The 26,334-nt window shown below is 42.9% G+C and overlaps 1 protein-coding gene across 2 annotated transcripts; it reads right to left on the bottom strand.

Annotated features, from left to right (window-relative positions):
- On the bottom strand, positions 1-22,721 carry ANAPC4 (anaphase promoting complex subunit 4). 2 transcript variants are annotated; one of them, XM_075279729.1, is made up of 29 exons: positions 22,620-22,721; positions 21,017-21,166; positions 18,100-18,205; positions 17,861-17,993; positions 16,815-16,886; positions 15,486-15,512; positions 15,127-15,168; positions 14,087-14,171; positions 13,260-13,364; positions 13,084-13,167; positions 12,400-12,486; positions 11,845-11,909; positions 11,213-11,255; positions 11,049-11,125; positions 10,831-10,931; positions 10,074-10,125; positions 9,593-9,648; positions 8,560-8,606; positions 8,394-8,450; positions 8,252-8,308; positions 7,709-7,802; positions 5,717-5,814; positions 5,566-5,627; positions 4,612-4,650; positions 4,421-4,522; positions 3,745-3,822; positions 2,405-2,575; positions 1,584-1,707; positions 1-702 (listed from the first exon to the last, which is right to left on the bottom strand). In XM_075279729.1, the coding sequence occupies exons 2-29, from the start codon at positions 21,122-21,124 to the stop codon at positions 505-507; spliced, it is 2,370 nt and encodes a 789-aa protein (XP_075135830.1). In that variant the 5' UTR covers positions 21,125-21,166; positions 22,620-22,721; the 3' UTR covers positions 1-504. The 2 variants fall into 2 exon arrangements, with proteins under 2 accessions (XP_075135830.1, XP_075135829.1); XM_075279728.1 differs by having other exon boundaries at positions 22,624-22,721.
- Positions 22,722-26,334: the final 3,613 nt, after the last annotated feature.

Raw genomic sequence — 26,334 nt, 5'->3', positions numbered from 1 at the left:
AGGAGACCAGAAGACGCTCACGGGTAGTAACTGACTGCCGGGTTTCTGTCTCCTGTCCAGAGACTCGGGCAGAACACGAAACCCACAAAGCGGAGATCGGGCGCAGGTGTGAACCCGCCCTTATGTAGGATTTTGCCAATGAACTTAGCAAAAAAACAACACACAAAGGTTGAATACAGCACTCTACGAAGTTTGGGGTCTCTTGAGAGGGACAACATTGAGTCACAGTCTGCTCCCTTGCCTCATGAATGAGGAGGTGTACAGAGGCAGATGTGAACTAAGACCTATAGTGCACTATAAGAAATGGCACAATGCTGCCTCCTTGTATTGGTCCAAGTGATGGTTTATAGTATATACAATCAATAGCACTATACAGAATTGTATGAAGCCTTTAGGAGCAAAGGTTTTTTGGCGATCCTACTGTCTACACCCGGATAGACTTGACACAGTGAGCTTCACAGAAGTCTACTGAACATAACTCAAGGTCTAAGCGTTTACATACAATCAGGACTCCAGGCTTTCTTCTGTAACATCTGCTCCCTCTAGGCTGTTGTTCTGTGCATCGTCTGTAGAGTGATCCAAGTCTTCCTCAGTTACATCTTGTGAATGGGATTCTTCTTCCTCCTCTTCCTCCTCCTCAGCTTCACCATCATCCTCCACATCCATTTCAAACACTCGCACGTGTCGCAGGTTGGAGCTTAGCTGCATGATAGAGATATAAACCATAGGTTAGGTGAGAAATACACGATAACTGACTACTGGTGACAGACTACGATCAAATTGTGTGTAGTCTGAACCTGCTTCTTTCTGATCTGTTGTAAGTAAGGAATAGTTAGGAGACAAATAAGAAGAAGTATAGTCGTAGATTCAGTCCACCCAGGGTTTGTGGTTAGTCTTATCATGGAGACACATACTGTAGCTCTCCTTAGGGGATGTAAACACAAACTATGAAGTTGGTTGCACTGGTGGACCTTCCCTTTAAAGAGGACCTTTCATGGGTTTGGGGCACAGGCAGTTCTATATACTGCTGGAAAGCCGACAGTGCGCTGAATTCAGCGCACTGTTGGCTTTCCTGATCTGTGCCCTGGGTAAAGAGCTATCAGTCCCGGTACTGTAGCTCTTTACAGTCAGAAGGGAGTTCCTGACAGTCTGTCAGGAACGTCCTTTTGCACAGCAGCGCCTATCGCGCTGTACAGTGTGAGCGGGGAGGAACACCCCCTCCCCTCCTGATAATACTCGTCTATGAACGAGCACTGTGAGCAGAGGGAGGGGGCGTTCCTCTTCGATCACACTGTACAGCGCTTTAGGCGCTGCTGTGAAGAAGGACGTTCCTGACAGACTGCCAGGAACGCCCCTTCTGACTGTAAAGAGCTACAGTACCGGTACCGGAGTACAGATCAGGAAAGCCGACAGTGCTCTGAATTCAGCACACTGTCGGCTTTCCAGCAATATATAACACCGCATGTGCCCAAACCCATGAAAGGTCCTCTTTAAATGGCCCTGCATTTCCACCTCCAGTGTACTAAAGTATTAATACTCTGACTGTATTGTTCCAAGAAGGTAATATAAAAAGCCTTACGTACCACGGATGCCACTTTGCGTATACCGTTCACAGACACATAATGAGCTTTGATATTCTCCAGCACACGCCACTGACTGTCCAAGTGCACGGTGCGAGAGGGGATGTCGGTGCACTGCTCTTCCAGCCTGTGAAACAGTAAAACATTAGTAAATCGTGTCACTGGACATGTTATATAACAACTTCATCTCAGTGTAGCCGATTCTAAAGCGTACCTCCGATTATAACAACTTTTCATAAATATATGGTACAAACCAATAAAGGAAACTTTGTAATCTTTGTTATTACAGAGAATTGCTTCCATCTCTCTTTGTCAGACTGATTTTGTCACTTCTCCATTCAGTCTGTATCTCTCTACCTGCAGCAGCCTCCTCTTCACTGTTCTCCATAGACTTCTGTGGTAGAGGAAACCTGTCCATATCCCTTCTCTGGATATGGTTCTAATAGTGATAACAGACTGAGAAAAATGATGGTGGAGGAAAGCAGCCCGATAAACTGAGACCGAAGCGCTCCTCTTTAACCCTTCCCACAGCTGATATTTTCCAATTTTCAACTTTTTATTCCCCGCATTCCAAATGATATAACTTTTCTACTTTTACTGATCACAGGGCTTCATTTTAGAGGGACATATTGTACTGTGTAATGGTGCCATTTATTATCCCATACTATGTACTGCGAAGCTGGAAAAAATTCAGAATAGGGTAGAATTAGAGAAAAACTGCATTTGTGCCACTATATGGCTTCTGTTTTAAGCAATCGCTGTGTAGCCAAAATGATTTATCCCCATTATGAATTACATTGTAGGATATGAGAAGGACTTCTTACCTCTTACTGGTGTCTCTAATGAATGTACGATCTGCCACTCCATCACAATATACTGAAGACAGTGGAAGAAGAGCCAGAATCCTGTCTTTTCCCTCTGCCTCTGTGGTATCCCTCAGTACCAAAGTCACAACTTCATCTTCATAGAAACGAGCATCGAGACAACTGTAATGTCTGAAGATCAGGAAAGACAAGTATCAGAGAATAGTCACTGCATTTTATATTTCATCTTTCTTTCAGGGTATGTTCACACGGCGGAAACTAAATTCTGCGTGTGAATTTTCCAAGCGGCTAGCCATGACCCCGATGCAGTGCACTGGCGTCCCGCTCCTGATTAGGCCAAATGAATGGGCTTAATCAGGAGGGAGTCTCGCGCCGTGGGAAGAAGGGGCATCTGGTGGGAAAATAAAAGTCAATGGGAGATTTTTTGCAGACTGATTTTGAGGTGGATTCCACGTCAAAATCCGCCTGCAAAAAACTCTGTGTGAATTAGCCCTAACTACTCACGCTGGATACAGTCACACATGGTACTACATGTTATTTTAGGAGTAATATGGACAAGTGGTGGTTTTTTTTTTCAAACTTTGTAAAATTTTTGTTGGGTTAATTTGAGTCTGGGGATGGGAGGATATAAGTAATACATGGGCACTATCCTGTGAGGTGATAGACCAGTGGCTATGTGCTTCTTATTTTCTTCACTATAGAGCAGGGATAGGGAACCTTCGGCTCTCCAGCTGCTGTGAAACTACAACTCCCAGCATGCTCCATTCACTTCCATGGGAGTTCCAAGAACAGCAGAGCAAGTATGCATGCTGGGAGTTGTAGTTTTGCAACAGCTGGAGAGCCGTACGTTCCCTACCCCTGCTATAGAGGCTACAGAATGAATGTACACCACAGATTAAGCAGATCCACAAGGCTGTGACTCCAACTGGTATAGTAAGATCGATTACACCAAAAGGGCCTGGTGGCTTTCACCTGTACCTACAGGGCTGCTGTGTGTTACTGGCTGCACCAATCACTATATACTGCACATCTAATGCCTCTGTGGGTCTGTTATGGCTGCTACCCCGCCACATTTCTCAGACTGCCTGGTCACCAATAGTAAAGTGCCTGTCATATAAATCTCAGTGCACACTACAGTAAAGTCCTTGGGCCACACAGGGGCTATCAGAGATCTGGTCGTTACAAATGGGTGCCGTCTCCTTAAGTATGGCTCACTTAAAGGAGTTCGCCCACAAAAGATACTTATGACTTATCCACAGTAGCCTCACAGTACACTACTTTCCTGACCTCCTGAAACTCCTTTAGCTTCAGCAGTAGATACTATCGCACACCATACTCACATTGGTTCTGGATTTTCACTTGTGCTACTGTTTAAGGAACTTCCAAATTCGACAGCAACAAACGCTTCATCGATAGTTCTAGAGAGAAAACACCACAAACAGTAATATCCAAGTAATATATGTCCACATGGCCTCATACCTCTATACATGAACACAAAAATGTATATTTTCTGCCATTTAAGGGCTAGTTCACATGGGGCACTGAATGGCGGATTTTGGTCCTGATTGTGACCCAGGAAGCCGCGTCAGAATAGGACCAAAATGCGACTGTCGTGGCTTCCTGCTCCGGAGTAAGCCCAAATGAAAGGGCCTAGTCTGGAGGGTGCTGCCGCGAGACGGACGCCGGGGCTGAATCAGCTGCGGAATCCGCCTGAAGAAAGGGCAGCTCGCTTCTTTTTTCCGTGAGCGGGAACATGCTGCTCATGGAAAAAAGGAAGCTAGCGGTCTACATAGACCTCTACTGTGAGGGGGCGGATTCTGACGTGGATTCAGTACGTGTGAACGAGCCATTAAGTGTTTTCTAAGACTTTGATGACCAGTTCCAGTTCACCCCCCCCATTGATCAGCTGATTGATGGAGCACGCTATCCCATTCAATGTCTACCAGTTACAGCTCCACAAAATTGGTAAAGGTCATGACTGGTACTGCAGATTAGACTAAACCCCTTCTTTAGTACCTAGAAACATCTGTGGGCTGCCTGAAAAAGAAGAGCTTGGTGCTAGAGCTTTCCATCATACGGAACAGGACATAATGTAGATTCTGTGACTTATCATTCCAGCTGGAAAACAAAACAGAAAAAGTAGACATTAGATGTAGAACTTGCCAATGCTCCAGAGATATGTAGCAATACAGGAATCAATAACTTACAGAGATGGGAGAGAAATCAGCCTTGGACAAGACTCCTCACTGCAAGAAAATCAGAATGAGTTTTTCAACATAACAGAATAGAATTCTAGCCAATGGCTGGATCTAAAAACTCTCCAAAGTATTGACCTGCCAGAGGCAAGCATATAGCTATAAGGCCGTGGCTGTATTCTATAGCTATGACATGATATAGGCAGAGAACGGCCCCTGTAGGCAGCAAAGTGCACTACAAGGAGTCCACTGAGTCCTTTATACACCTTCTATCTCCTTATAACTCGGAGGACTGAGCATCTTACATCGTAGGGAATGTAAAGGATCCAGCTGTGTGTAAAACCCTTTCCTACTACTACACGTCTATGCAGCATTTACCATTGATCATTAGTTATGCCCACAGATTATCTATTCAGGCTGAGGACACCCAGGACGCACCCAGTATAATTCAGCAGTGTTTCCCTCCCAGCTGCAGCAGCAGTGCATGAGCAATATGTCAGCAGGAGGCAACAAAACACTGGGAGACGGTCATATGACTGCTACAGTGTGTAAAAGAACAACTATATGAAATGCATTTTAGAACGTGTTTATCATGAGGAGTTGCCAACATGACAATAGAATCTGGTCCAGGAAAATCCCTCTAAGACACCTTCACATGAGACTTGCAGAAATCCATGTGTGGGCTTCCAGAATAACCCCATTCACATGAATGAAGATGCTTTTCAGTCGCAAAAATTTTTTTTTTAGAGTAAGACCGGCCACACAAGTGAAGTAGCAGCCAGCCAAACGTATGCTTGGCCTACAGCTGTCCCACTGAGCCCTGGCCAAGTGTTATCGGCAGCGAGAGCTGTTGTCAGGCACCTCTAGGAGCAGCTGATCTCCGCTAAGAATAAAACAACCCTCCACATTTAGGTCTAGTTGTTCGATTCTAAATAAAGCATACGACGAATAGGAACTAAAAGTTACCTCTTTGATGCATGGTATAAAGGAATGCATAGCTTTTGCTGGACAGACTTCCCTATAATGTCCTGTAAGATAAAGTACACACTGCACAATCTGGACTGTAAATAATAAAATTACCAAAAAAATCCCAATAAAACAAAAAACACAGTCTCACAGAGGGCTTTGCCAGGCATTGGTCAATGACGGCTTCCATCTGTCGCTTCACAAAATGAAGGGATTTTTCTGGGTAGTACGGAAACAGCAATGGACTCTCTATAGAGGAAAGAACCTTACATTAAACCTATGTAGTTACTTGTATTGGTCCTGTATCAGTTTAATATTGTTATGGGTCTAGTTTCTCTATCTCATTCATCTTGTTCTTTGCTAGATGTTACACAACCTGCATTAATATACCTTGTAATCCCTATAGGCCTTCCTTTACACTCCTGTGGGCGCCCTCTACTGGCCAGAATATTCTAAACTAGCTGGTACCCGCGACTTCGTCTGCAGTGATTGTAGAAGTGGGTATATACAGGCGCGGGTAAGGTTTTCGTACTGTGTATAAGGTATGGGATATGAAATGTATCTTGTGTTTGCTGTAATTCAGAGAATACGTGAGACTTTTGTGTTGAATGTAATCTGTTTTTGAGCTGCTATACGGTGTTGTGAGAAACTGTACATAGCGAATTTTGGACAGAGGTATTTGAAGTTAATATACCTCGATATACGACATTGTATGATTTGGTATTTTCTGCCAGTAGTGTGTTGACATTTTTTTGTTTTTAAAAGTTGCCATATTCTGACAGCAGTCACTTTTTTATTTGTCTGTGTCGGGGGATGTGTTTTTTTGCGGGGCCAGGTGTAGTTTGTAGTTGTTGCATTTTCGGGAAATGCTATTGGTTTGATCACTTTTGATTGATATTTGTATGATAATGAAAATAGTGAAAAAACAGTGGTTTTGGACTTTTCAGTATGTTTGCCGCTATGGCGTTAAGCGTCCAGGCAAAATATTTGTCTAGCTTTGTAGAGCGGGTGATTCGGACACAGGGATACCTAACATGTATGTGTTTCACAGTATTTAACTACTTTTATATGTGTTCTAGGGAAATGGGGGTGATTTGAATTTGTAATACTTTTTTTTTTTTTGTTTGTTTTTGCATTTATTAGACCGCCTAGGGGTACTGACATGGGTTGGCGGTGTTGCGGATTGTCAGAGCGGTGGGGTCGGCAAACATGGCTTCTGCAGAGCGTTAAAGAGGTAGCCTCCTGGAGTATCGTTAAGGTGAGGGGCAAAGTGGTAAAGTATATGTATATGTGATTGTGTGGGGTTAGGGGCGAGGCTGTAGAGGGCAACATGAATTTTGGGGCTTGCTATGGTCCAAAGTGTGTGAGATTGCAGAGATGGTGGTGTGAGTTTGGGTTTTGTGGGGGTCCTGGCACAAACATATGTGCGCTATTGTGATGAAAAGTAGCCTATTGCGCAATCGGGTGTAGTGACTATGTTTGTGGAAATTTTCAGCCAAATCGGTCGAGCAGGTTTTGCGTGATTGAGGAACAAACATCCAAACATCCAAACCCACAAACTTTCACATTTACTGCATCCACCTCTACCGAGATTTATATTGCCATAATCTGAAAGCCAGTGTGTGTTGGACAGTCTGGCTTCACGCATTAACTTTATTAGGTGTCCTTATGTTTGCACAGAAGTAAATGAGGTTTGAACTGTCTGTATGAAATTAGAAAGGCTGGAGCTTTAGTGAGGGTCTGACTACTTTCCTGTCCGCATGATCCCTGCGAAGATCTGGCGGCAAGCACTCGGACCCCATTATAGACTATGGGGTCCATGTGCTTTCATTGGCACACCGCTTGCAGTTGCGTTCGGTATTCCGTTTGGGCGGGAGGGGGGGGTCCCCATGTGATGTGGACTCCCCCAGACGGAATACCAACGCAGATGTGAATGAGGCCTTAGCCACTGCTACACTTCTCTGGTGGTGGCTTTTCTGTTTGACAACAAAACAGTCAGACATGGTTAACTTCAGAAGCACAATCCTTATATCCCCTTCTATTTGCCATAAGGGGAGGGTCAGAAGGCACATACATATTAGATCGTTGGATATTGGACATGGATTCATCTAATATGTAGTTCTTGTTAGTAAGTAATACAGACCTTTCAGAGGTGTACTGTTCTGGAGGAAGTTAAACCACTGGTTCCCTTCTGTTCTGGGGGGTGACATCAAGTTTTCATCTTCATCTTTCAAATACTACAAGACATTTCAGGGAGAAAGGTTTTACCTTTACACATTGGTATTTCAGAAGAAGTCTCTGGCCACTACAATAAAAGGCTCTGCCCTGAGCCCTGTTTTGTAGATATCAGGATCCATGCACAGGTCCACAAGTACTGCACTGGAATTGCTGTGGATATACATAAATCCTCAGCAGAATAAAGTATCAGACGAGTGGTTCAGATTTTACAATTTTCATCCACATACTGGACAGAAATTTTTAAGAATGTTAAAATCTGGAAGATATAAAATTCTCTTAAGGATTTTACCCCTTCCAATATAACAGGAGTGAAATCTGCAGCACAATCCAAAACTTACAAGTGCAAATTTTTGGCTGTGGATTTGTGGGATCCTACCATTACAGTCCATTGGAAAGTTGCTAATGGATTTCAAAGTTCTCCAAGTGAGTAAACAGTCTTAGGTTTTACCTGACCAACACGTTCTACGTTGAAGTATTTGCCTTTCTGGTTATACAGTTCGGGCGCCTACAATAGAAGGTAAAGCATGACTACAAGAGAGAACACTTCATGTATGTTGTATAGCGGCCATGTAAAGCTCATGAAGGCTTACCTCATTGAAATGTTCTGTTATAAAATCTGCCACAAAAGTGATTTCGTTCTGCGTCATCTACACACAAAGCAAGTAACTGAATAAGAAATGTGCTCACTCCTTATGCCAGGCACTTGGTTTTTTAGAGATATTTGGGTTTAGTTATACATAACATACAATATATTACCTTATTCAATTCTGGCGGTACATGATCTTCTGACATCCGCAACATAGCTACAGAAACAAGTCAATGTATTTTATACACATCATAAACTGGCCTTACACTGGATCAGGTTATAAGTGTAACATGTCTACGTAAAGATCTGGGTTATCAATGTCAGATTGGTGGGGGTTAAATCTTAGCATCCTGTCAGCTACTTGAGGGGTTGTGGGGCTCACAGGATGGCTACAAGCTTTTTATAGTTTACACTACCCCCTCCTGTCACATAGTTACTGATAAACTATTCTTATTCATCAATATCAGATCGCTAAGGTCTGACACGCAGCACCCCTGTCGATCAGCTGTTTGAAGAGTACACCATGCTTAGTAAAAGGAGCATTGTGACCCCTTCACTATTTACCAAAGTAGCACTATACTTTATATTATGGCTGTGTTTGTTATTGCAGATCAGCTCTATTCATTTGAATGGAACGGAGCAGCAAACAGGCCACATGAGCCATGAAGGTGATATCACATGTATATAAAATGGAAGCAGAACTCTCCCGAGCACTGCAGCTGTTTAATGATCAGAGGGGTGGCAACTGTCAGACCCCTGATATTGATGATTTATAGTAAGGCTAGGATACTAAATTGTACATCATAAAAAACCTCCATGAGTCTGATATTGAGGGCCTATGCTCAGGTCAGGCCATCAATGTTGTGATCCCAGAAAACCCCATTCTGCTGCTGATTTTGTTTTTAATGGGTGACAGAGATCGGAGCAGGATACTGAAAAAATAGGCACTGTGTTCAATCCTGTAAAACATTCTGCGACTGACCATGGCTAGAGACATCCCACTCATCTGGGCCTAATCTATGGCAGAACGCCAATGCTCTAGTTTGGTATTCCACTGTGGAGTGCCGAAAATGAAGAAGAATCTGAAGCGGATGTCCGGCCTCAAAATCCTCTTCATCATCGGCTGTGTGAACTTCCCCATAAAGTTTTCTGCCACTACGTCATACCCGTATCCTCTGCAGAAGCACGGACTATCCTTCTTACCTACATACAGCCATCGAAAGAACGCCTTGAAGTTTTTCATACCGCTGTCTATTACTCTGAAAGAAAGCAGGAAATCTCTATCAGTATAGGCCAATGGTAGTCATGTTAGTAATGCTTATTCTTTTTGCATCTAAACTACAGCCACAAATCATATTATCTCCAGTCCTCGCGAATATATAGCTACTAATGTTGAGCGAGTAGTATTTGATCGAATACCTCGTCGCCATAGGAATGTGTGTAAGCGGCCGAACACCAAGGGGTTAAACGCATCAAATATTCAATGCGCTTAACCCCTTGACCGCTCACACGCATTCCTATGGCAGCGAGGTATTCAATCAAATACTATACGTTCAACACTAATAGCTACTTATATTCAGTAAGTGGTACAAACTATAGTTACACAGGCCATGGGTTGACTTATTCACTGTGATAGATACAACTCCTATAATAAATCATCCATACAAACGATCACGGTTCTTACTGTAGAAGTTCATTTGCTTTAAGACTGAAGGAACCGACAGACATTATTGCATCTGAAACAGAAAAGAATCAGAAAATTATTTGAAGTGGACACGTAAAGCATTACAAATGAGTTATACCTCCTAATCCAGGGGTCAGCAACCTTCGGCACTTCAGCTGCTGTGAAACTACAACTCCCAGCATGCTCCATTCACTTCCATGGGAGGTCCAAGAACAGCAGAGCAAGTATGCATGCTGGGAGTTGTAGTTTTACAACAGCTGGAGTGCTGAAGATTGCCTACCCCTGTCCTAAACCTAAATCATCATCCTAAAATTCTTTTAACCTTAACTACTGCCCTCCATACAGACACAGATTTTGGCTGATACAGATGTAACACTCAATCTGTCACCAAAAAAGGCTTCCATTGACTTCAATGGGAGCCGCTTGCTTCTGTTTTCCACTAGCTAGTAGTGGAAAAAAGAAGTGACATTCCCTTTCTCGCAGCAGATTCTGCGGCTGCATCAGCAGCGGTGTCCTCGGCTCGAAACACGCTCCAGTATAGGCCCATTGATTCGGGCCTACACAGGAGCGGGATACCGCGACGGAATGTCGATGCTGCATCGGCTTTCTGTTGTGCGAGCGCGCGGATTGTCCACATGGTGGAAAGGTTTCCGCGAGCTTTTCCTCCATGTGAACATACCCTTATATTACCACTAAAGTTTCAATATTTGTCCACTTGCCCGGGACCATGTATGTGAATCTGAATCACTCACCGTACCTTCAATTGCTTTGTCATCCAGGCCCAGCGGTTCATATTTCTGCTTCCACAAGGCCATGCCTTTAAGCTCACTTAAGTGGTAGAGCAAAGCTTCTGAACCACTGCAAGAACAGAGGACAAGGTTTATGTAATCACATGCATCTTTACAGCATTGATCTAAAGTCTATGGCTGGCTTAAGTTTTACAACCCGTGATAACTACATAAGAATATATTGTACCTTTGCAGATGACTGATGACTAACTTCTGAATAGTGGAGTAAGAAGACTCAACTGCTTGTCCAAGCTTCTTTAAGCCCTGATAACAATAAAAACGTATTAGATAACGCTGTATGTTAACCCTTTACAAAGCTGAATGGAAGGAAATAAATGAATGAAAACCCACTTTGACAGTCAGCTGATTCATCAGTAATTCCTGGAGCTCAGGACTGAAGGACAAGAATAAAATAGAGAAGTATAGTTAGAAGACTGGATAATCCAAGATCAGACAGCCAAGGAGTGAATGGCATTGCTTCCGTCACCGTACAGCCCTAGCCTAATGAAACCGATCCGGATAGCGGTCTTATGGCGCTTACTCACAACTTCTGGCAACGTGCAATGTGAATTTTTTTCCTGCCTGTTCCGCTGCACTGGATGTGTACATCAGCTCGGAATGCAAATGAAGTTTATTCTTGAACCTGTAGTTCTGATTGAACAAGTGGTATTTGCATGCAAGTTGCTATATGGTGCCTCTGTATAGTACCATATACAATCCTTTTAGGGTTTGTCACTTCTGTATTATGGCATCACATGTATTTTTTTGTTCTGCTGTAATAGTCATACAGAATGTGACAGAAATAATCTGTATATGTCTTTGTATGTAACACAGGAGGCATCAGGACATACAGTGTGTGTGGGGGGGGGTGCCATATTACTGGTTTGTGCAACTACAAAGTGAATATTATTTAGATGATTAGACCCCTAAAACTAGTGTAAGACGCCCTTCTTCCTTCATCACTGGGCTCAGAATCAAGTTACCTGGATTTACCCCAAAGCAGAAGATCCATAAATTCATCCTGAACAGAGCTTGTTGTGTTTTTTTCCTGGAAGCATAAAAATATAATACACAAAGTGCTACAATTTGTCTCGGATTTTAATTTCCATCAAATATTTTAACACAATTCTACAGCAAATCATAACAAAAGAATAAAATAGATATGATGGGGTGGGGGTGGAAATCAAGATCATTAATCCCTATGCCACTGGCGAGGGGGGGAATAGCTCAATCTATGTGGCGGCACAGGCCAGGTGATAAATCAGGCGCATCCCATGTAGATGGGCTGTGCGTCTACAATGACAACTATGGCAGCTTGTAATTGGTGCTGACAGTACCAAAAAACTGGTATAATTATGATGACCCTAACGGGGCCGATGACCTTACCCATTTTTCGGAAAGTGACTAAGGTTATATACAAACAAGATTTGTTGCAAATTCCATTTAAAACGTTGCACACCTGAGACTTACAACTTTTTATGCCTCCAATGTGCCATAGGGGTTTGATGAATATAAGGGTACATAATATATATACGTACCTGTACAAACTTTGTTAGTTTAGAATCCATTTGCATTAAAATTTCTTCCCAAGCTTCACACATACAAGTCAGAGATAACTTTATATACTGCACACAATAAAACAAAAACATGTATAAAAGACAGGAAAGTGAAAAAAAAACATCCTTAGTACAGAAAGAGCACCCGTGTCAGTCCGGTACCTTACAAAGTAAGCTTTCTAAGGCCATGTTTGCATGGCAGAATATGGCGCTGATTTTCCACCTTCAATCTGCCACCTGTTTTCAATGGGAAGCAGAGATTGAAGCAGGACGGTGAAAAAATAAGCTCTATCTTGCTGTGGATTCCATTGAGCTGATCAATAGAAGCCGGGGGGCCAGCAAATGAAGAGGAATCTAAGGCAGAATGAGCCCTAAACACCATTACTGTTGTAGTACTTGTCTGGTTTGTGCGCTAGAGCTCATAATCCCCTATACTATCGAGTTGTACAGAACTGTAATATTGTTCAATCTTGGTCAAAATTTCCCGGTAGTCACTAGTCCTCCATTATATAAGGTGCAATGGGATGACACTCAAGCAATCTCTCATGGAAAGAACGTTGTCTGTGAAATATCATTCTTTGCCCAGTGTCAATGAAGAGGTATGACCATCTTCTATCTAATGTGTACAGAGCACCAATGGCCAAGCAGCTACTTAGAAAAACCAACCTGAAGAAGAGTTGAAATGTGAGTGAACTTTCTCGCCATTCGGGTGACCTCTGGTAAATATTCAGACAGTAAACTGGTATCCAGCTAGGAAAGAAACCAAATGTTTAAGTAAACCAAGAATAAGTATAAAGGGCAAAGTGCACATGGTCCGTCCGGTCCAGAATCTGCTCACTCACCTGGAAGTAGGTAATCTCAGGAGTCGTGCTTGTGGTGAGCTCGGTAACAACAGAAAGGGATTTTAAATCACTGGATAAGCACAAGCCAAGACATGAGCCGAACACCTTAAAGGAAAAGTGTGATAAATATAATAAGCACATAGATGTTATATGACTACCTACATGATGTAAGGCCGGAGAAGATGGTGCCATATCATACATGCACTGAGAAAACCGGATGCTGTGCTCAGATCTACTCTCACAAAGACAGTGCTCAGTACAAATCCTACCAAAACCTATAATAACATAGTTATTACATATAGTATAAAAGAGGCAGATCCTGTAAGATAAGAAGAGCTTCACTTCTCAGGAAAGACGTGTTCTGGGCAGCACTCTAGCAAAGGATGTAAGATGGCTACAGGTACAAGGTGGAAACCTTCACAGTATACATTGTTGCAGAAACCCATTCACAAATTGGACGTGACCTTTGTGATGAAATATTAGCCATGGATGCCATATTGTGGATCTATGTATTACACATCCATAATAGACAAAATCCATGAGAGCTTAGTATTCTACAGCACAGTTTGTGAGACGCACTGTGAACACTTGGTGCCGTGTAGTGCTAAACATTGTGAAAGTGCTTTATAAACAATGGGAAGTGAATACAGAAATGAGAATACGATGTAATAAGACTAATGGTGCTCTTTGGCAATAATAAAAAAATCAGGTTTGTGAATGGGCATGTAGTAAAAGACAGCAAATGGAAATCAAGCAAAGAAAGAACAGGAATGAGGATATGTTGCTCAACTACCGTGTATTATAATAACCTATGTAAATTACATTACCTCTGTAATTGCCGCAATCTTGTACATCCCATATGCATAGATTTCAATCTCCCCTGAGACTCCTCCAAGAACCAAAGCATTAAGTCTTATGAAACATACAAAAAATATATTACATTTTACAATAAATAGACCTCTAAGATACATAAGCAGTGACATCTCATCTATAAGTACAGCAGACCATAGATATCATAGATATGATAAGTAATGGACACAATCTGTAGGAAACGGTTAGTGATTTGGGCTAATGGAGAGACTACCAAGGATTGCTAACTGATCCATAGGTCACTACAGATATGTACAAATAGTGGTCGGACGTCACAGTGGAGTTAAATATACTGTGCCAATGGCATATGGTATAGCCCAGGGGTAGGGAACGTACGGCTCTCCAGCTGTTGCAAAACTACAACTCCCAGCATGCATACTTGCTCTGCTGTTCTTTGAACTCCCATGGAAGTGAATGGAGCATGCTGGGAGTTGTAGTTTCACAGCAGCTGGAGAGCCGAAGGTTCCCTATCCCTGGTATAGACTAAAAGAGTCTGCATTTTCTTCAAATAAACTTCAGTTATCCTTGCGTGTCTCCCTTGAGCTGTGAGCGCCGTCATCACTGCCTTTCCCTCTACAATATCCTCTTTAATGGGAGTCTGTCTCCAGCATATAAACATATTAGCCCAGTCTGATCCCAGCATATCAACCCAGCCCTGCAGATAGATAGGTTAGGGTCTCCTGAATCAAATACTGCTTTTCCCTTGAGAATCTATCAACGAGTAAATGAACTCTTTGGAGAAATGAGGGTTAGATTGCTCCAAAGAGTTCATTCACATATTGAGAAAAAAGGTGATATCTTGACAACGGAGGCAGCAATTCACAGGGGGGAACCACTGTCTGATATAGGTGATCCTAACCTATCTATCTGTGGCCGGTTGTTATGTTGGGTTCTGGTGAGAGACTTTAAGTTACAGTCAAGTTCCTTTGTAGCTGCTTAAGACACATGGAGAGCACAGAGAGGAAGATTTATGGAAATTCTCATCACTTTCACTTACCGAACATCTCCCAAGAGCTTTATTTCATCAGATTTCTCTTCACTGTGATGACAAAAAATTTGGGCAATGGTTAGTTCCACTTTTCACACTACATACTGTATAATGTGGCGTCAAGTGATATTCATTGAAGGTGATTTACCAGTGACTCTGCTTGATGGCATAAAAGGATCATGATTATCAGAAACAGAGATTCTTAACTACCAGTAAGTTGTGTAAGGTAAGCGATCTGTTGAATATTTATTGAAAACCAGCTTATATTTATTTAAGAAAAAAAGATATATATATTTATATGAGCTAATATTGTTTTTTTATTTTTCTGTTTTTCAGTCATTTTAAAGACCAATGTTATTTTGCCTTACCTGAATATTTTGGCTGTGGCACTGTAACTGTATGGAAAAAAACAGGGACAGATAAATAACTGAGTGAAGCTATTTAGAGTATACATAACATTTACAGGATTAAAGGGATTCTACCACTAAAACAACATTTTTTTCTATTTACCACGTCGGAATAGTCTTAAGAAAGGCTTTTCATCTCCTACCTTTATCAGTCGCCTCCGGCCCACCGTTCCGTAGTGTTGGAATAATGCATATTTGTTTATATGAAAGGCAACAACTACTACTGCTGTATTATATGATGAGACATTCTGTCTGTGTTCATACTGTTAAGTTGTTAACAAAGTTCTGCTGAAAAAAAACCCCACTCACAGATAGGATGTTCTTTCCCTTCTTCCTGTGTCTCTTTCTCTCTCTCTCTCCCCCTCCCTATGTCATGGCTGCACGCCAGCTGCTGCAGTCTTTCCACAGAACTAGATGCTATAACAAGTTGTAAGCTGTTTGTTGTTGTGCTAAATAAACGCACATTGTTTGCTACTCAAGTGAGACTAGGTGCTGGTTAATCCACTGTTGACACGTAGAAATACCGTTTTTTACCGGTATGTAAATGAGTTCTCTCGCAGCAATGGGGGCGGGCCCCAGCGCTCAAACAGCAATGGGGGCTTCCCCACTGCTGCCACAGAACTCTATCCAGAGACACCTCCATCTTCAACAGCAACAGCGTCTTCTTCAGGCTGGGGTCACACTCCGCTCAGTACACAATACGCTCCTGCAGTTCTACGAAGAACTACAGAAGCGTACTGCGCATGCGTGCAAGAGCGGAGTGTGACCCCAGCCGGAAGAAGATGCGGTTGCTGTTGAAGATGGAGGCGTCACTGGAGAGAGTTCTCTGGCAGCAGTGGGTACGCCCCCATTACTGCGAGAGAACTCATTTGCATACCGGTAAAAAAAACGGTATTTCTACGGAACGGCGGGCCGGAGGCGACTGAGCAAGGTAGGAGACGAATAGCCTTTCTTAAGGCTATTCCGACGTGGTAAATAGAAAAAATTTTGTTTTAGTGGTAGAATCCCTTTAAGTTTCTTGTGTTTTAGGCTATAAAGTGCTAGGAGAAAAACCGCGGTGGAAATGCATTGTGGTTTTATATAGATAGATAGATTAGATCAGATACATAGCCGGGAAGATACCGTAGGAGACACCGAAAATTTAAAATTATATAATCAAAAATTAGTTTAACATAAAAAAAACTTGGTGTAAAAAATGATCCCTTTTTGGAGATGCATCCACTTTAAGTTATCACATTCTTTACTTATTCTAGAAAAGAACAACAGTACAGCACCGTACAACATACTCACTTTTTAGGCAATGCAGGCAACCTTGGAAGAATACTGGACTCATCTTCTGAATTATAAAATGACTTCAAGACACTAAGATAAAATACATAAAACTTCTGAAATTGAGACAAGAGCTTTTCAGAATAATTTGTGTGGTTTCTACTTTACTATAACAATTCAAGATACTACAGAGAATGTAACTGGGAGCCGTTGGGCAATAGTCCCCATTGGTCTTGTTGAGGTGCCATACACGCAGGCATCACTACACAGGTTATAGCTCTAGAGGGCACGTGTAGCACATCTTCTCTGTCAGACAAATCAACATGACCAGTGACACCAAATGAAAAAAAAATCCCCCAAATGGATATTTTTTTTTTTCCATCAGACTTATTTTTTTAATGTAATAGCCTATAACCCAGGATTAAATTGACAGCCAAATCCCTTAAAGGGAACCTGTCAGTGCAATTTAGCTACCCAAACCAGGCTCAGTACCTGCCAGGGCATCCCACTGCTTCTCCCTTAGGTTTCAACGATGCAACCTCAACTCTTCTTCTTCCTGTAAAATTAGGCTATAAAGTCAAAGGGGTGGAGATTTAGTCCTTCTGACATGAAGACAACAGCCTGCGTACATGCTTGGCACATGCACTGGGAGGCAGTGACCAGCTCTTCAGGTACCAGAAGACAACAGGAACCTATTAAGGGCTGTGCTGAGCCAAAACTGGGGACATATTCTCAGCTTTGGTGCGTCTGCCCTGGAGCTTGAGGTGCCCTGCACAAGCACAGGATTATACAAGCTGTAGTCAGAGAGGCTGGCAAATACTGAGCTCCGTTTGGGTAGTTAAATTGTGCTGACAGAGTCCCTTTAAGTTGCATAAGACTAGAAAGATAATGTGTGTTTTTGTCACCTTGAAATGGTACCATTTGCATATATGGGATATGAACTTGACCCTATTCTCTTGTTATGCTGCAATAACAGACACAGTCCATGGTAGAGAGAATTTGGCATAAGAGCTGACATCTTGAGCTTCTCATTATCTGTTCCTTAGGTGACACTTAAGTGGACCCACCTATTCTCCTCTGTGACTTCCATCCACTGCATGCAGGACACCGGCGTTTCCACTGAGAAGGAATGAAGGCTTTCGGGCTTTTCCACATCACAAAGCACAATCTTCCTGGTGTCAGCCAGACCAAATGCTAAAACTACGGTTACATACAAATCAATAAAAAAGGAACAATACAATCAATCAATAAAAACAATTGATAATACAGATTTATCATAGGCAGAACACAAAGAAGATACGCTTACTTTTGCCATCAGGTCTCCATGCTAAGCATGTCACCTCCTTTCCTGTATTCTCATTAGGGGGTAAAATCCACACCCTCTGAATGTTTGCCAGTCTATGGAGTAACACCTGACAAGACGACATAACATCAGCAGGATATATATGGAAATGTATCAGACATCAGAAACACTCAGACTATTTATATATGGGAAAATGTTATCTCATATAGAACATGTGAACATACACAGGATAAGTAACACATATATGACCATTGCAGGGTCCTCCCACTGGGTCCCGCACTGATCGTAAAAATTGGAGTCCATGGTCCTTCATCTGAAAGGACTGGTGGTTGCCCATGCACGTTACTCCTCCTTATAGTAGAAGGAGTGAAGTGCTGAACTTTAGCTATCTACACTCAGCGGCCAATTTATTAGGTACACCTGTCCAACTGCTCGTTAACACTTAATTTCTAATCAGCCAATCACATGGCGGCAACTCAGTGCATTTAGGCATGTAGACATGGTCAAGACAATCTCCTACAGTTCAAACCGAGCATCAGTATGGGGAAGAAAGGTGATTTGAGTGCCTTTGAACGTGGCATGGTTGTTGGTGACAGAAGGGCTGGTCTGAGTATTTCAGAAACTGCTGATCTACTGGGATTTTCACGCACAACCATCTCTAGGGTTTACAGAGAATGGTCCGAAAAAGAAAAAACATCCAGTGAGCGGCAGTTCTGTGGGCGGAAATGCGTTGTTGATGCCAGAGGTCAGAGGAGAATGGCCAGACTGGTTCGAGCTGATAGAAAGGCAACAGTGACTCAAATAGCCACCCGTTACAACCAAGGTAGCCAGAAGAGCATCTCTGAACGCACAGTACGTCGAACTTTGAGGCAGATGGGCTACAGCAGCAGAAGACCACACCGGGTGCCACTCCTTTCAGCTAAGAACAGGAAACTGAGGCTACAATTTGCACAAGCTCATCGAAATTGGACAATTGAAGATTGGAAAAACGTTGCCTGGTCTGATGAGTCTCGATTTCTGCTGCGACATTCGGATGGTAGGGTCAGAATTTGGCGTCAACAACATGAAAGCATGGATCCATCCTGCCTTGTATCAACGGTTCAGGCTGGTGGTGGTGGTGTCATGGTGTGGGGAATATTTTCTTGGCACTCTTTGGGCCCCTTGGTACCAATTGAGCATTGTTGCAACGCCAAAGCCTACCTGAGTATTGTTGCTGACCATGTCCATCCCTTTATGACCACAATGTACCCAACATCTGATGGCTACTTTCAGCAGAATAATGCGCCATGTCATAAAGCTGGAATCATCTCAGACTGGTTTCTTGAACATGACAATGAGTTCATTGTACTCCAATGGCCTCCACAGTCACCAGATCTCAATCCAATAGAGCATCTTTGGGATGTGGTGGAACGGGAGATTCGCATCATGGATGTGCAGCCGACAAATCTGCGGCAACTGTGTGATGCCATCATGTCAATATGGACCAAAATCTCTGAGGAATGCTTCCAGCACCTTGTTGAATCTATGCCACGAAGAATTGAGGCAGTTCTGAAGGCAAAAGGGGGTCCAACCCGTTACTAGCATGGTGTACCTAATAAAGTGGCCGGTGAGTGTATATCGGTGCTGTATAATACAGGCCCCAAATTTTTGCTACATTTAACTGTGACTGGTGGGTGCGAGACATTCAATTAAGACCCGGTTCACCTCTGCGTTCGGGCCATTCCATTCACCTATCCGCATGAATTCTTTGTACGGAAACTGATCGGAAACCATACGGATCTCATTATAAATTTATGGTGTCCGCGGGTTTTGTTTAGGTAACCGTTTTTTTATGCGAATAGGTTTCCGTTCGAGGGGGCCCCAAGCGGACTGTCCAAACAGAAACCCAAACGCAGATATGAAGCAGGCTTAAAAATAAGGAGGAAACTTGGAGAAATAAGTTCTGAAATCTCAAACACTTACAGATATTTTCCTGCAATTATACTAGATTATGGGGATAATGTCACTCCTTAGGGAGAGACCACCTTTTCAGTTGTGTGGAGACTTATACAGCCATAGTTGCTCCACTGCAAGGGAACATGGGAAGAATATGCAAATCTGCCTCCCAAGATGTAAACAGGGAGACAGTGCCTCTGTTATGCTGCCCTCTATGGGAAGCACCCTGAACATCATGCCCGACTTTCCCAGAAGTCTTTACTGCATAATGCGGGGTTATAACCAAATCAATTTCTCAGCTACGGACGGCACCGTTTCTGTCTGGTTGGACTTCATCAGCGCAGCCTAGAGAGAACTGATTTGGTAGAAGTGAGAGGCTGAGAGACCAGATTATGGGGATAATGTCTATGTTAGGCTATGTTACCAATTGTGTCTTAGCTTCTGTTCATAACAGAATCTGCAGACATCCTGTAGGATCTGATATATCATACATACCATCAGCGGATGACAGACTCAAGTGACTCACCATAGAGGTGTCTGCAATTTCACACGAAAAATAGCACCATATGCAGGACTACTCTCACCAAACCTCTCAGGCTACTTTCACATCTGCGTTGGAGTCTCCTTCACAATATGTGTCCAAAATTGCTAAACAAAAAAGTCCCGCAATTCTGCCTTTATTGTCTGACAGTTTCAGTTTAAAGAACAGACAAATGACAGATCCCATTATAGTTAATGGGATCCATTGGACTCTGTATGTGACCGCTCTTGTAGCGCTCCACCTATCCATAGTGCTGGTGCTCCAACAGACCAGGGCAATGGATGGGCTGACACCAGTGTAAGTACTTACAGCAGAGGCACCCAGTGAAGTCCCCCCCACACGACTAGACTTCATATTATTACCATAGTTTATACTAATAAAAAACACAACTACTGTACAGGTACATTGCAGATTACCAACACGGTACCTTGTTTGGATGCTCACCTCTCCAGCTTTGTTGACAAGTGCAATAAGATCCCTCTTGGGAGACCATGACATGAATATAATTTCATGGGGCAGCTGCTTCTCCCCAACCTGCCGAAATGAAGGCATTGCAGAATCTCAGCGACTCCAACGTAAGGTTACCTCTGGCACCTGCAAGAAGAGAATATAGATTAGGCTCTGTTCACATCTGCATCAAACAGTCCGTTTATCTTTTCCGATAAGGAACTGAAGTTGGGAGGAATTCGCCAGATGACAAACTGCACTGACAATAGGGTGTGTCTGGTCTATGTTATTGTGTCCGTCGTGATGCACAATCTTTGTTATTATCTGGACTAACATATATATTACCATGTCACTACAGAAAACATAGCAGTCATAAAAAAATACTATATATATATATATATATATATATATATATATATATATATATTATGTTCATAATGGAAGCTGCTATGACCCTAGAGGTGATACTAAGGGAGCGATATATTACTGGCAGTGAGGTGCCATATCTATCACATAATACGTGCACATACATAGGTGATACACTACTGACGGTACATGAATATGTCACTGCAGAGGATTTGCATGGTATACGTAATGACAGTAGGTTATTATAGAGCTGTTTTATGTTACTAGTGGCGATAGTAATATAATAATACAGTATTTACATCACAGGCAGCTCTATATGTCACTATAGTAGTAATATATGGGACTACAGACACTATATGTCACTATAGTAGTAATATATGGTATTGCAGACACAATATAGGTCACTATAGCAGTAATATATGGGACTGCAGACACAATATAGGTCACTATAGCAGTAATATATGGGACTACAGACAATATAGGTCACTATAGTAGTAATATATGGGACTGCAGACAATATATGTCACTATAGTAGTAATATATGGGACTGCAGACAATATATGTCACTATAGTAGTAATATATGGGACTGCAGACAATATATGTCACTATAGTAGTAATATATGGGACTGCAGACAATATAGGTCACTATAGTAGTAATATATGGGACTGCAGACACAATATAGGTCACTATAGCAGTAATATATGGGACTGCAGACACAATATAGGTCACTATAGTAGTAATATATGGGACTCCAGACACAATATAGGTCACTATAGCAGTAATATATGGGACTGCAGACACAATATAGGTCACTACAGTAGTAATATATGGGACTGCAGACACAATATAGGTCACTACAGTAGTAATATATGGGACTGCAGACACAATATAGGTCACTACAGTAGTAATATATGGGACTGCAGACACAATATAGGTCACTATAGCAGTAATATATGGGACTGCAGACACAATATAGGTCACTAGTGATGATAGGTGTAACTAGCAGTATAGAGGGGGGTGACAGGTGAGCACTGCCATGCAGGACACATGTGGTGGAGAGGTACAGTTTTGTGCAGTGCAGTGCAGTTTATTGCCCTCAGATAAGCTGTATGAGCTGTATAGCTAGCCTGGTACTACACAGTACTCCTATGGCAGGCTCTGCAGGCTCAGGCAGGACACTAGCACGTGACCCGGCAGTGAGCGGAGAGCCGGTGTTATACCCGAACACTTACTGACCGCCCGCACCGGCATCACACAGCGGAAGTAGAAGCGGCACACTCCGCTGACGTCACACCCTCCACTTTCGCGCTGATCGGTCCCTATCCTCTGTACAGGATGACGTCACGGTCACATGACCGGAATGTTTGTATCAGGAGGTTCTCATAGAGGGAGGGTCAGAGTGTGAGCGGCAGTATCACATAGGAGGGGTGTGTTATATGTATGTGAGGGGTGTGTTGTGTGCTGTATAGAGGGAATGTATGGGCTCCATAGGTCAGGGCGTCTCACAATGACTTCATACCAACCGTCAGTCTCATTAAGGGAATGTTCACAGGCATTTGACGCGGAATCCGCTTTAAAATCCGCTGCCAAAAACGGCTCCCATTGATTTCACTGGGAGGCGCTCGTTCTTTTTTTCTGCTAGCTAGTAGCGGTACAAATAAGCGACATGCCCTATCTTGCTACGGATTCCACAGCTGGCTCAGTCACAGTGCAAAACTCCCTCCTGATTAGGCCGATTCATTTAGGTGTAATCCGGAGCGGAATGACGCAACAGGATGCCGGTGCACTGCATCAGGTAGCCGCGTGGTATGTTCACACACGGAATCCATTTTCCGCCATGTGATCATACCCTAAGGGCTAGTTCACACAGGGCAAGAGGGGGTGGATTTTTGGCACGGAATCCTCCACAAAATCCGCCCCCTCACAGAGGTCTATGTAGACCACTAGCGTTCTTTTTTCCTTCTAGCAGTTTGTTCGCACTAGCAGAGAAAAGAAGCGAGCTGCCCTTTGATTCAGCCGCGGCGTCTGCCTCGCGATAGCACCCCCCAGACTAGGCACATTCATTTGTGCCTAATCCAGAGCGGAAAGCCACGACGGGATACCATGCACTGCACCAGCAGTGGGGCCCGATGCAAAGTCTGTTCTGCAGTGTCCTCTCAGTACTGTTCGGTCTTGTAGCCCAGCTGCCTTCTTGCTTTGCCATTTCTTGCCGGCTGTGATGTCTCGGTTCCCTTCCTGAGGCCACTGGTTGGCCTCAGTGGTCACATGCAGCGTGGCAAGGCATCAGGGAAAGGTGAGTAGTTTTTTTGCATTTTTGTTCACTGCCCCTGGACAATTTAAAAAAAAATCTCCTTCTGCTAAGCACCTGGAAATGGTCCGGGCAGAGGTAGGGGTGTGTAATGAATGTTTCCCCTCTATCTGTATGGTGGACAAGGAAACTGAGGAAGCTGCTCTGGCTTGTTGGTTGATCAAATGATTTCCTAGCGGTGGTCGGTCAGGGTCATCCAGGGCCTGGTCACTATGTGTGCATGTCCTCATGTTAACACTGCTCCTAACAGGACAGAATGGCTTAGATGGAGAACAGTTTGTTGAAACCATCCTGCTTCTCCCAGTCCAAAGCTACATCACCCTCTCAAGGTCTGTCAGCTGAGCAAAATGCCATCAAGTGCATCATAGAGACATGTCTGTCTGTCTGTCAGTGATCTCTCTCCAAGAGGTACACTACCCAAGAGTAACCTCTGAGAGCCATTTTATAAGGCAACACTTTGACACCCTTACACACTGCCCTTTGTCTAATCAGACCTTGTTTGTAATCATTTACTTCTCTGCCACAGAACATGTATATGTTATGTGATGTATGTGGGGAGTGCAATGTATACATGATACACTTACCACCAGCACATCAACTAATATAATGTTTTCAAGACTGAAACACCTTCTGTGTAGGCCATGAATATTTGATCATCGTAGTCCAGTTCACGGGAGTCTCCTTTATCATCTAGTGAATGTGCAGCTTTGCCTAACAATTTTTTGTGATCTGGAACAAGTTACCAGCCCTCTGTAAATGGGGCTGGCACCGATGAGTCTCTACAGTGACATAATCCCGAGTACACATTGATCTAATACTTGGGTTGCTGGCACTTAGTGATCGATTTGGGTTTGGCTGCTAACACCTTTGACCTGCGTAACAACCCCCTACAGCTACTACACAGTGGATGGAGCCGTCTTATAACAGCACTGATGGCTGCTGAGAATTGATAGAAATGGCCCATCCTGAGCCTAGATCAATATTAGAAGCCCAGAAAACCCCTTAAAATCACTAGACCTCCAAACTAAGAAGCAGATATTGCTAAGTGATAACTCAGATGGTCATAATGTGGCTGTAAATCCCATCCGGACGACGGGACTTAGGGCCTGAACGTTATATAGCGCTAGCTCATATTTGCCCAAGCTGTGATCCTAAATAATAATATATACTGTGATTTTTATTTTTTTTTTGACCAGAGACTGAATATGAACAAACCATCCAATGCGGAGTAACACAGCGCTGATTCTGGCATGATAACTCACCTAAGAATCAGCGCTGAAAACCAGAATCCCATTGACTTCAATGGGTTCCGTTTAACGTGCGTAACACATTGAAATCAATGGGTTAACCACTTCCGGACCGCCCATAGACTATATACGTCCGGATAGTGGTTGTCTAGTTCTGCCAGGACGTACCTGTACGTCCAAGCCAGAACACAGCAGCTGCACGGAGATCGTTCAGCTGCTTTCACTAGGAGCCGGCTGTAACTCCTAGAGAGATAGCAGGGCAGGTTTATTACCTCCCCTGCCTTCTCGATCGCTGTGTATACAGCGCTCAATGAGCGCTGTATACACAGCTATGGACGCAGCCATAAATCAGCTGCCCTCTGACCCGGCAGACACGTGATCTGTCGGGCTCAGTGTCCTGCCAGAGCTTCTGGGTCCTACAGGACTCAGATCAGCTCTGTATACCATGTAGCAGTGTGCAAGAGGTTGTATTCCTCCTGTAACTGAGATTAAATGTAGCAGCCTCAGTTATAGGAGAAATCAGCCTCAAGTACAAAAAAAAAAAGTGATCAGATGTCCCCAAAGGTCTCTTATCACCTTATGGGGACACAATCTGGGAAAAAAATAAAATAAAAATATAATAAAAAAGTTTTAAAAAAATGTAAATAAAATAATAAAAAAAATAAATAAATAATACGCTAATAAAACGCCGTTATTAAAGGTTATAGCCCCACCCCCGACGACACCATACAAAATAAAAATTACCGTAACGGAGAGGAAAAACTATATTATAAAGTTTTTCAGTGACACTTTGTGTTATTAAATAAAAAAAAAATTATAAATTGAAAACCAGACACAATTTCCCTCCTATTTTGTTTATATTTTCCTGGATATAAAAAAATTAAAACACATTTGAAAATAAAAATAACATAAAAATAAAGCCCTATGTGTCCCCGAAAAAAGACGCAAAAATTAGTTGACTAAGACATACGAGAAAAATTTTTACAGACCTAAAAACCGCACATACATAATAAACCTAAAATGTGTCTGGTCCTGGACCACAAATTGGCCCGGTACTGAAGTGGTTAAAAAGCCTCCCATTGATTTCAATGTGTTACGTGCGTTAAACCGGAACCCATTGAAGTCAAGGGGATTCTGTTTTGCAGCGCTGATTCTTAGGCGAGTTATCCTGCCAGAATCAGCGCCGTCTTACTCCGTATGAATGCCCCCCTTACTGGTGGGGGTGCCGAGTTCTCCATTTTTTTTTTGCATAGTCTGCACCGTATTCCACACAATGGTCCAGTGACTGAACTATACACACTATACAATCTTTCACAGAACTCTACGTTCAGTACTACTAAAGGAAATAAGATGTGAGACAAGACATAGATTTTTAGAATTTGTTTATCCAGT

Source organism: Leptodactylus fuscus, chromosome 6 (assembly GCF_031893055.1).
Source record: "Leptodactylus fuscus isolate aLepFus1 chromosome 6, aLepFus1.hap2, whole genome shotgun sequence".
Lineage (NCBI taxonomy): Eukaryota > Metazoa > Chordata > Amphibia > Anura > Leptodactylidae > Leptodactylus > Leptodactylus fuscus.
Note: the sequence above shows the minus strand (reverse complement) of the source record. Positions and strands in the feature narration are given on the sequence as shown.